This window comes from Phyllopteryx taeniolatus, chromosome 7 (genome assembly GCF_024500385.1).
Source record: "Phyllopteryx taeniolatus isolate TA_2022b chromosome 7, UOR_Ptae_1.2, whole genome shotgun sequence".
NCBI lineage: Eukaryota > Metazoa > Chordata > Actinopteri > Syngnathiformes > Syngnathidae > Phyllopteryx > Phyllopteryx taeniolatus.
This window is the reverse complement of record NC_084508.1, coordinates 10478624-10490113: the sequence shown is the minus strand read 5'-3', so window position 1 is coordinate 10490113 and position 11490 is coordinate 10478624. Positions and strand designations below refer to the sequence as shown.

Below are 11490 nucleotides of genomic sequence, written 5' to 3'. Positions count from 1 at the left end.
TCAAAGAATTTCCATTAAATATCAATCATCATGATACAAAATACAACACAGTGAGTATACTACAAAAGCTTTCCCGTTGCACAGCAAAACTGTTCCGGTATAAAAATCCATAATACTGCATGACTAAACTGCCAGGACAGATTAAAAAAGTATTTTTAAAAAAATTATGGCGACAGTATGGCGGTAGAACAAATATTTCCTATGGGACAGTTTTCCACTATAACAATCATGGGGAATATACAGTATGCACATATATGATTTGCTATGATGCAACCGAGATGCAGATGAGGAGTTGCTGGTGCATCACAATTTATCAATCCGATCCGTCTTGCTCCGGTTATCAGGCTGGGCCATAAAAGCTATACGGGTCACTGGCAGGTAACCGTCACATCCACGCCGCCATCTTCAACACAAGGCATTTTCCAGGCACTTCGGTCAGCTGGAATGCACCGGTCCTGAGGAGAGGGGTTCGAGGGTATGGCAGGAGTCGCGGCGAGGATACGAACGCCCCTCTACTTGCCCTCAACGTGAACCCTGTCCTGGAACCCGTCTCATGTTTCTCCCGCTATGAAACGAGACCTCGCCGTGCAGAGAGCGCAAGTCAATGGTCAGGAACAATCTAAGTGTCTGTCAGTGCACTGTGCTTCTGCCAAGGGAGCCAAACAAGTGTGCAGCAGAGTGTGCGGTGGGGCTCTTCTTTTGTGTCTGCCTGCACACCCGGTGTCTGCAACTCAAGTATAATGATGATTCTTTATCTTTTGAATTAGATCAGGGAGTTCTCTAACCTTATGGTCTAGGGACCCCTGAAAGGGGAAGTATTTTTTTCCAAGGACCACCTCAGAATGCAAACCACAATTAAATATAACTACAGTGGTACCTTGAGATAAGAGTTTAATTGGTTCTGTAACTGCACTCTAAAACCTAAATACTCTTATCTCAAATCATCTTTCCTATTTGAAATGAATGGAAATGCCATTAGTCCGTTCCAGCCTCCTCAAAAAAAAAACTAAGAATAAGAATACCGTATATACCCGTGAGTATCATCTCTCTATGTGTTGCTCCACTGTTTGTGTTCAAATATCCCTTGCTTAAAGTGTTATATGCCATGACAGCAATGCTATTCGTTAACCCGGTTATGGCGTTTTGAATTGTTTGTTAGCATTAAGCGAAGCGCACTTTCCCAAAGCAATGTGCTATGTGGTTTGGGTAAATACACAAGATGTAATTATCTTTGTTTTATGTTTAGTTTGACAATAAACTTCAACTGGGAGTGGCACTAAACTGCTTGAAGCCTCTTTTTTCTTTTGGAGAAGAAGAAGAACTGTTGACTCTCTGCCAAACTGCTACCGGTTGTGAATTGAGTTGAGTTGAATTCATTGCCATCATACAGCACTCGCATCTTACATTTTAGCACACAAGTAAAAGCAAAAAATTGGCTGAATGACGGCACCTATCTCAAAAACACTCATAAATCAGATCACTCGAATCCTCAAGGCGCCACTTTACGACTATATGTACCACTAAATGCCATAGAATGTAAAAAGTTGCCCATTTTCAAGAAGAAAAGTTGTATTGTTTCAAGAAACTCACATATTTTTAGAAAAAATAATGTTGTGATGCTATGACAAAATGTATTTATTTTTTTTTGCAAATAACAAAGTATAGGTTCCACAAAAGAAAATCCACAAATAATCTTGAACTGCGAATATGCAGGGCTTTACTGTGTGCCCTTTTAAAAATCCTACCAAATAATGATTAATGTAAATTATATTGCGAACCCTCAAGCTACGGCTCGCGGACCCAAGGGGATCCCTCGACCTCACTTTGAGAACTAGATGACTGGAGAGGCGCCAAACTCAAAAATGAGGGAGGAGAGCCAAGGTGGTCACCTCCCTTCCTGTGTACACAGTTGGCACACACACACTCAGGCAGGCACGGTTGCCAGCAGCGATGGCGAGGGACTTAGGAACAACACTTGAGCCGCGATCATACGGTCACAGCGGGCGGTGATAACCTCATTATTATGCTCAAGGTAGCTGGACAGTTTCCTGTCAGCAGTCTGGTTATTTATTGCAGCGTCCGTGCCAAGAAGCAGGCCACACACACACACACACACACACACACACTCACACACACACACACACGCTTCTTCTGTCTTTTAAGTGCTATAATTGGCTTCATGCTGTTGTAGCGCCAACACAGATGAATACACTTTATTGAAGATCTGCTTTCAGCATTTGGTGGTATTTTCTTGGGGAATTACTGGCATACATCATAGAGTGAACCCCCGCCTATTCGCAGTCCGCTATTCACCAATTTTAGCGATCTGCATTCTTTTCTGGAGACGCTGTTCACTGAAAAACTCACCTATTTGCATTTTTTGTGCTCTTTTGTAAAGCCCTAAAATGCCACAAGATGGTGCAAGACCTGGCTAATAGGAAAGTATTAATTGGTGTCAAGGAAGTATGTTGACACTTCTCAACTGAGAATAATATGTTATATCTAAGGGAGGAGCTAAATTTTTCCCGAGTTGTTGCAGAGAATCTTCACTTCTTCGCTCTGCTACTTACAGTCCTTTTTTTTTGTTTGTTTGTTTGTGTTTATATTTAAGTGTTCTGGGATTATAGTTTGTGGTATATTTATGGTTTAAACTATTAATATAGGCAATTTTTAACCCAAATTCCAATGAAGTTGGGACGTTGTGTAAAACATAAATAAAAAGTGAATACAATAAATTGCAAATCCTTTTCAACCTATATTCAATTAAATACACTACAAGGACAAGATATTGAATGTTCAATCTGATTAATGTGATTTTTTGTTTTTGCAAATAAATTCTTATTTTGAATATGATGTTCCCAAAATGTTGGGCCAGGGGTAACAAATTGAGGAAGGCTCCCCAAAAAAAAAAAAGGTTGTAAAAATAGGACTACACTCTCAAAGAAATGTTCTTGAAAAAAATAGGACTTTTTATTCCTGTAATAATACATATTTTGTTCGAGAAAAAAAAATACTTATTTACGTAGAGGTGTCAGATTCATGTAATACAGTGTGTCACAATCATTTCAGCGCTTTTAATTGTCCCAAAAGCTAAGCTTGAGAGGAGTAATTAGTTTATTATGTAGGTATTCATTTTTATTTTTTTTTTTTTTAAATGAAAATAGTTTCCAGCTGATTACTTTGTGGATCCTCAAGCTATGGCTTGCGGATCCCTCAGGGTCCCAGGACCCAAGTTTGAGAACCCTGGTCCCCACTTAAACAAACAAACAAAAAAAGACCTACAGAATGAGTGGAAAACGTTTTACAAGCGCTTATATTGGAGCTCATTAGATTGTGCAGATTGTCATAATTTTTACAGCAAAATGTAAAGAAATAAATCCTACAATAAACTGTACTTCTAATTCCAGCAGGCCCATGAAGCCCAAAACCTACCAGAAGAATTCTACAGTTCCATCGACTAGATGGGAAGGACAGCAGCTGAAAGTCATAGTAAGCGTTGTGTTATTGTCATTTGGCCTCAGCTACTGAATGTTTTGGAATGTTTGCCAGTAGAGGGCGTAAGTGTGCTTTCAATCGAACATGCTTTATGTAACCACGAGCTTCTGACCACATATTAATATCCATAATAACCACTAATAGAAATGTATGTATCAGGTAAGAAAATACCAGTTTTTCATGTAAGGTTACTAATTGAATGCCAATTATGCCATTATGTTAGGCTCATATATGTATAAATCTGGCTCTGATGTTACCTGTCTTGAACATCACTGCACGTTACAGAAGCCAGAGTAAACGGAGAAAACCCACCCAAGCATGGGGAGAACTTTCAAACTCCATACAGGAAGGATTGGGCCAAGATTTGAACACAGAACCTCTCGACTGTCAGGCAGACTTTCTAACAATTATGACAACAATTATCATGCTTCCCATGAAAGAAATGTATGATTCAATTCATGCTCCAAATACACATTCATGGTTCACTATTCACAAATTCGCCTGTTCATGTTTTTTTGGGAATCAAAAACTCCCCTATTCATGGTTTGTATGCTTTTTTTTTTTTTACACGCCCTAAAATGCCACAAGATGGGACCAAAGGCCTGTCTGAAACGCGAAGTATGTGTTTGGCCTGGGTTGTTACGGGGAGTCTTTGCCTTAGCGTGCATTTTTTCTGTATCAAATCATCTGTAAGTCATTTATTTTAAAGGGTAAAGTTGCAAGATGAATTATATGATGAATGATAAACTGTTAGTTATAGGTATATTTTTAGTTTAAACTATTAATGTAGACAATCCTAAAACATTTTAGCAGGGCTGTCGACTGTGTTTCTTTTTTTTTTTTTTTTGTTCTGTCCCTATCCCGCGCGAATAATGATGATGCATTCGCTCACATTGTCACGCATGCCGAGACACATCTTGCTGCTCTTCTGACCCGAAACTGTGCGAGTCATGTGTACAGCCTGAACTTTCAGTGCTCTTCAACACTTGGGCATTAATGTGCATTTCCTGGCAGACAGGAAGTGTATGAATGCAGCGGAACAATTTGTTACTTTTGTGCCAATCATATCAAATTCTTCTCACTCAATGTCACTCCCCTGAGCCACACATAAGCTTGCACGCCCGACAGTCTGGGCAAAGCATTATTATTAGAGTATTTTTGTAGGGTGTGTCTCTTGATTTCAGGTAGTCCTGGGGTAAGTATTTATTTTTGTACTTATTATTGGTATTGCTAAATATGTATAGGTCTAGGAAAAGGTATATAAATATATGTACAATATACTAAACATAAAACAAAGAGAATTACGTGGTCTGTATTTAAAACGACACTCAATGCTAACAAACAATGCGAAACACCAAAGACAGGCTAACAAATAGTATCGGCGTTATAGTGTTATGACCGTCTAAGCAACAGATATTTGAACACAAATAGTTGAGCAACACATTTAAATGAACAATATAACAACACCCACAGGCATCCTTTATCCTTTTTTGCCATCACTGAAAAGGACTGCAGTCCTTGTGTTAATCAACAATGGAGAAAGTCCAAGGAACTTGGTGACAATCCAAGAAAGAAAATTCTATATTTACACAAGTTGGGAAAGTCTTTTTGGAGTCATTTCTAAACAACTGCACATTCACAGAGTGGCTAATCACAACTGTAACATGTTGCTTTAAAGCACTTTCACTTCTGACTCCGCTTTGACAAACATAGCATTGTTTGTACAATATATGAGGTGTTGCTTTGAGTTACGGCGCTTACAAAGTCAAACGGAAACAGCAACAGGTCAAAGCGTTGTTTGTCCAGCGCAGTCATAAATGCGTGTGAAATAAAGTGATAACAGTTGCGGGGCAGTCTGGACAGGATGTGACTGCATGCTGACCGTCGAACAGGACGAAGTCACATCAAAGGTTTCACTGATAGAGGAAGACTGGTTGCCTGATACCATTCTGGTGGAAAATAACAATACTGTAGATGCATAGCCTGATAACAACCCTCATCATTAATTGCGCGGGAATCCACCGTCACACCTTTTAAACTACTTGAGCCCAAAATACACATATATAATATAATTAATTTTAGAATAAGAAGAAATATTATTCATATTTTGCAGATGTTATACTTTTATTATTGAATCCGTTTATATTCTGGTGTTGGATTTATGAAGTAGGACATGAAAGACACACACACACACACACACGTGCACACACCATTATCCAACATATGTTTGCAGTAGAGGAACTTTGCAGAAAATAGTCAAATGTGTAAAAGATTTCTGCTGGCTTTGAATAAGAAGAAAGTAGCGCCAACTGCTGGACAAATGTAAAAAGTAAAACTTTCAGCAATTTGAAAAGGATCAATTCCACAGGGGTGGGAAAATGTGAATAACAAAAATGCAGAGAATCACTGTAGTCCAAATTGAAATCCTATCATCATTAGAAATGTCTTTATTTTATGTTAAGATAAATGTGGGTTTTTAAAAAAATGCATTTTCAATAGTTTTCAATGGGAAATGTTATTGTCGCTAGAAGCAAACGTGTTGGCTTTTGTGTTGGTGTTTCATTTTAGGCTAACGGAAAGATCAAAGATGATTAATTTAAAACATTTTACAGATGAATATCCATCCATTTATTTGTTTTTTATTTTATATATTTTTTGTACCGCTTATCTTTATTAAGGTCGCAGGTGAGCTGGAGCCTAGCCAGGGCTGACTTTGGGCAAGAAACTGGGTACACCCTGGACTGGGGGCCAGCCAATCACTGGGCACATAGACAAAAATCAAAAAAACTATTGACACTCACATTCAAACCTATACACAATATAGTCTTAAATTAGCCTAACATGCATGATTTTGGAACACGAGAGGAAGCAGGAGCAGCCCAGATTTGAACCTCCAACCTCAGAACTGTGAGGCGGATGCGCTATCCACTAGGCCCACATTCCCACCTAAAGATAATTATCCTCTTGGAAATTAAAAGCTACTATATATTCTACTATATATTCAACAGCGCTAAAAGAGCGTGGGAAGAAAAAAAGCAACGGAAAAGCACACAATGTCCTCAGGAGTCCTAAAATTTACTGCCTGCGCAGGATGAAACAGTGAGTGAACACTATCATGAGTCCAACTTCAATGAAGTAATACTGTACAAGCATGTGACTAATTATAGATGCTTGACTATATAAACACAAGTTGATCTTCATTCCTTCAATTCACTGGACAGTCTTGCCGCTTCCTCGGCCGACCTGTGCAGAAAAAAAATTTTGACAAAATTGCGTGCTTGTGTTTCCGCCCAACAGTTTTTTTCAAAAAATCAAGACTGACCTCACTTGAGCTGGCTTCTGTTCTGTCAGAACAAAGAGATTATGAAGCTCTGTAGTCATAACGTTCCATTGCGTCTCTACAGTATATGCATGGAAACACTTACTTTTCCTGCTCTTCATCCAGCTAATACACATGCAGCCGCTGCAGCAAAACGTGAAGGCTCCACAGCCCACGACAACAACCAGGAATTTATAGCCTGAGGAAATAAAGATAGTGACCGTTACGCCAATAATAATATTCACGCACATTTGGAATAATAATAATATCGTAATGTGGAGATGCGGTAAATAAGACAAGAACCAGTCGTGTCACTTTACTCTCCACATACAGTGTTTTCACATCAAACAGCCAACCACTCCCTTTGAAGCCAATAACTCCCTGCCCTTCCCTTGAAGATACAAGCCCCCCGGTGACTGTCTCCCTCGTGTGGGTCACCACAGTAACAATGATTTGCTTACTCGCACAAGCCGGCCTCGGGCCGCTCCAAACGGCCGTCATCCCGCAGGTGACTTCTGCCGAGCCGATCCTCAGGAATCCAGGGTGACATGTGACCTGACACGTGGAGTTGAGCGTGTGGTTTCCTTCTGCGCAGCGGAGGTATCCGTTGGGGTGAAACAGAGGGGGGCATTCCACAGCTGGGGGCACGGGGGCAACTGAGGGGTACCGTTATATAGGAAAGGAAAACAAATGCTGATCGAAGTGTTTTAAAGGAAGAGGAGGAAACAGATGCTCGGCTAACGATTACCGTGTTATTTCAACAACATCGATTTGTGCATGGAGATGATATCATTTAAAAGAGGAAGTGGGAGCAAGATATGAATCATATTTTTGAAGACAGAGACAATGAGAGCGATCCAAATTGAACAGCTATCAGTTATTGAAACTGCACTGGAGACACTTCTCAATTCAATAGCATGAGAAAGACTGTCAAAACTTTTAACTCGTAGTTTATACTTAACAGCTATTGTAATGTTATGCACAGTGTGCACCAAATAAAAATTAGTTAAATAATGATTCAATGAAAATGTATTGCACATAAAGGCTTAATAAAAATGGGACTTTAATAAAAGCTAAAAAGAAACCATAAAAATGAAATGCAAACGTTTTGTACTCAAAAGTTAAATACAACTAGAAACCACAAGAAAGCACCAACACGCTGTACCTCAAGGGTACTAGTAGCACAATTTGAGAATCACTGCTTTTGGGGTTAGGGAACTTCAGCACGTGAAAATTTAATAGGACATTAAACAAAAAAGGAGTTACTTTTTTGTTCAGGTTTTAAGACAGGGTTAGGGTTTCAATTTAGGGTTCAAAATTAAGGGTTTCAAGCCTGAGTTAGGGTTTCAAACAAGGGTTAAAGTTTCTAGTTAGGGTTTTAAAATAGGGTTAGGGTTCCAATTTAGAGTTTCAAACCTGGATTATAATTTCAGATAAAGAGTAACCTTTTAAACCAAGGTTAGGATTTCTAGCCAACGTCAGGGTTTCAAGTTAGGGCTTCAGAAAAGCGTTAGGGTTTCAAACTTGAGTTTCAAGCAAGGGTTAAGGTTTCAAATTAAGGTTCTGGTTTCAAGACATGATTATAGGACCGATAGTAACGTAGTTTTCTTACCTGTTTGACAAGCGTCTCCCTCAAAGAGACAGGTGACGTTGTTGACGGCCTCCTGGCATCTTCCTCTTCCACATACGGTCGCATTACATTGAGCTGTCATGGAAACAACACAGTATCAGCAAACGCTCCTCTTCTACTTCTTCTTCCAGGCTCCATAAACTAACTATTGGCATTTAAATGAGGGGGTTCATAACCTTTTTGACCTCTGCGCCCCACTTTTCATGCCCAAAATGATTCACTGAGGACTAGAGCGGGCTAACTCCATTCCAGGGAACACAATATACTGTACTGTACTGTCGCGTCACAAGCTTGGGCGCTGGCCCTATGGTTAAGAATCCCTGATTTAAATGACCTTGGTAGCACACTGCATATTTCGCGTTTTGGCACTTCTCGTCGTTCCATTTCCCTCGGTTGGCTCGGGCGTTGACGTAGAGCTCCACGCAAACGGGCCAGCTCTGGTTGTTGTTGGGCTCGTTCTCCGCCCACGACTCCTCGCCGACCCACGTGCTGTTATTCCCGATCCAGATCCAGTTCCTGTCCTTGTGCGTTTTGGTGATCCCGAGCCAGTAGTACGGACTGTGGTTCTTGTTAGGCAAGAACGAGACCAGCGCGGCGTTCTCGTCCTGGCTCTGGACGACCACCATGTCTGTGTAGTGCGTCTGGCACCACTCCCGGGCTTCGGACCAGGTCATGGTGACGTTGGAGTAGCGATACGTCCATCCAAAGCTGACCTCTGCCAGGGAGCCCCCTGATATGCATTTTGACAGCAAAAGAGTTACCATCATCTCATATTGTGATCATCGTATCTAGAAAAACATGAAAATTGGGTCACTCTTATTGTAACGATAACAAGCATTAGGGTTTAAAAAATACATTTTAAAGTTAGGGCTTGAGATGTGGGTTGGGGTTTCCAAGTTGAGTTTTAAGATAGGGTAATGGTTTCTAAGAGTTACGTTTTCAAAACATGATGAGGGCTTCAAATTAGGGTTTAGAGGTAGGGTTTGGGTTTCAATTTAATGTTTCAATTTAGGGTTTCAAACAAGCTTTTGGGTTTCATACTTGCAAAGAAATTTCAAGTTAGGATTTTAAAATCGGGTTTCAAACTAGTGTTAGGGTTTCAAGCTAGGCCTCGGGTTCCAAATAAGGGTTTCGAGTCAAGGGTAGGGTTCCAATATGAATTCTAATAATTAGTGAATTAACCACTGATGAATTAATTAAACACAGAATTACTGAATCTACATGTAAAATTGTTTATTTTATTTTATTATTGACAATGGCTCGATTAACCAAATATTTAAAAAGATTTTTTATTTTTCCACAAAGTTCAAATTAACAGATACAGTGAATTGATTAACCGATTTCAGGGGTGAAATGCTAAATTAATACGTCAAATATTACCGGACTCTTGATAATGTAAATTGTCTATGGGCCGGGTTAAAGAACAGGCCATATAACTGCTAACTAGCCTGCGATTGGCCGGTGACCAGTTCATGGTGTACCCCGCCGCTTGTCCAAAGTCAGCTGGGATCGGCTCCAACTAACCCGTGACCCTAATGAGGACAAGTGCTCCTCCATCAAATGTAACATTACTATTTAAAGAGTAAATTGTTCGTAGCACTTTTTGCATTGGATCTCATTCAATTGTACGGTTGTGGCTGGCAAGTGTCATTTGGGTACCCACCAAGGAGCAGCACCAGTGTCCACTTCATTTTCAACAACCTACAAAGCAGAAACATTAACAACAATCATAACTCATCATTGCTTAATGAGAGAGTGCTCCCTTACCTGCAATAGTCACAGCTATACTGTATATACTGTATACAGGAACAAAAGATTGGAACAAGTTGCTGTTATGCCAAAGAAAACTACACAGCAGTCGTCCCGTCGAGCAATAGTCGAGTTGCGAGTTGTCGAGCTCTTATATGATCTCAGGACAATACCTGGATGTTTCCGCACCGAGTGAATCCATGTGATGATTGACTGTCACCAAATTAAAGTAAACTGATAAGAAAGAGGGTGGGAATGAGTCATAGCAGAAAAATGCTTTTTTTTTTTTTTTTTTTAAATTAGAGCTCTTTATTCCTAAAAGGAAAATGAGACTTGTATTTATGTTGTGGCAATATTTTCTCTATTAGTACAAACATTGGGAAGCACCAAAGAGTTGTCGTTTTATTTTTGCTATTTACATATTGCGTGGGCATGTGATCACAAGCGTACAATTGTTGAAAGTAACTTGGAACAGGGCGTTCAAAATCACCTTTGGTAATGAGCCACATGCTGCTTCACCAAGCAGCAACCACTTAGCCCAGTGGTTCTCAAACTTTTAACACAAAGTACCACCTCAAAGATTACTTAGTTCGCCAAGTACCACCATCATGGCCAACATTAAAGTACAGTAGTAAAAGTGCTGTCTGGCCACACCCATTTTGTTTAGATGAAATCATTCAAATGCCATTAGTCCCCTCGTTTCTTCTGGTGTCCCGCAGGGCTCTGTCGCTGGTCCCCTCCTCTTTATCACCTACATCCTACCCCTTGGCAATATTTTTCGTAAATTCAACTTACACTTTCACTGTTATGTGGATGACACCCAGCTTTTCTTTCCACAAAACCCTCCACGACACTCAAACTCTGAGAGGTTACAAAGCAGGTTATTGGATTTTCTGGAAAAATATTCCTCCACAGTTGTAAAAGTCAGTTTGACTTGCCATGCAATACCTCAGTGTACATCCTGAGCGAATGAGGTCAGTACCACCGTATTTCAGTATTGTCACTTGTTTTTAAAGTTAAGCTTAGAGTGTTATATTGTTTTTATGTTTTACTTCAGTTAATTTCTTTTCTTAATATTGCAGTCAAGAATTAGAGTTGAAATGTTAGTGACATCATGGCCTGTGTGGCTAATAAAGGTTGAAGGATGGTCGGTAGCTACATAAGTTTGCTGATTAAGTACGGTGTCACCCTCAGTCGGATGTCATCTATTCTTCCTCCACAGTGCTAATGGAAGACAAATAAAAATGATGACATGCCCACATGAATTTCCCCCACCGTGAGGCTAATAATAATGCAA

General features: G+C 39.9%; 1 protein-coding gene across 3 annotated transcripts; it reads right to left on the bottom strand.

Annotated features, from left to right (window-relative positions):
- Positions 1-4586: 4586 nt before the first annotated feature.
- Positions 4587-10310, bottom strand: LOC133480852 (L-selectin-like). 3 transcript variants are annotated; one of them, XM_061779521.1, is made up of 8 exons: positions 10212-10310; positions 10108-10145; positions 8779-9174; positions 8427-8519; positions 7276-7470; positions 6921-7013; positions 6818-6839; positions 4587-6738 (listed from the first exon to the last, which is right to left on the bottom strand). In XM_061779521.1, the coding sequence occupies exons 2-8, from the start codon at positions 10133-10135 to the stop codon at positions 6693-6695; spliced, it is 873 nt and encodes a 290-aa protein (XP_061635505.1). In that variant the 5' UTR covers positions 10136-10145; positions 10212-10310; the 3' UTR covers positions 4587-6692. The 3 variants fall into 3 exon arrangements, with proteins under 3 accessions (XP_061635505.1, XP_061635504.1, XP_061635506.1); XM_061779520.1 differs by having other exon boundaries at positions 8779-9232; positions 10212-10302; XM_061779522.1 differs by having other exon boundaries at positions 6818-6834; positions 8779-9232; positions 10212-10302.
- Between the last annotated feature and the right edge of the window lie 1180 nt (positions 10311-11490).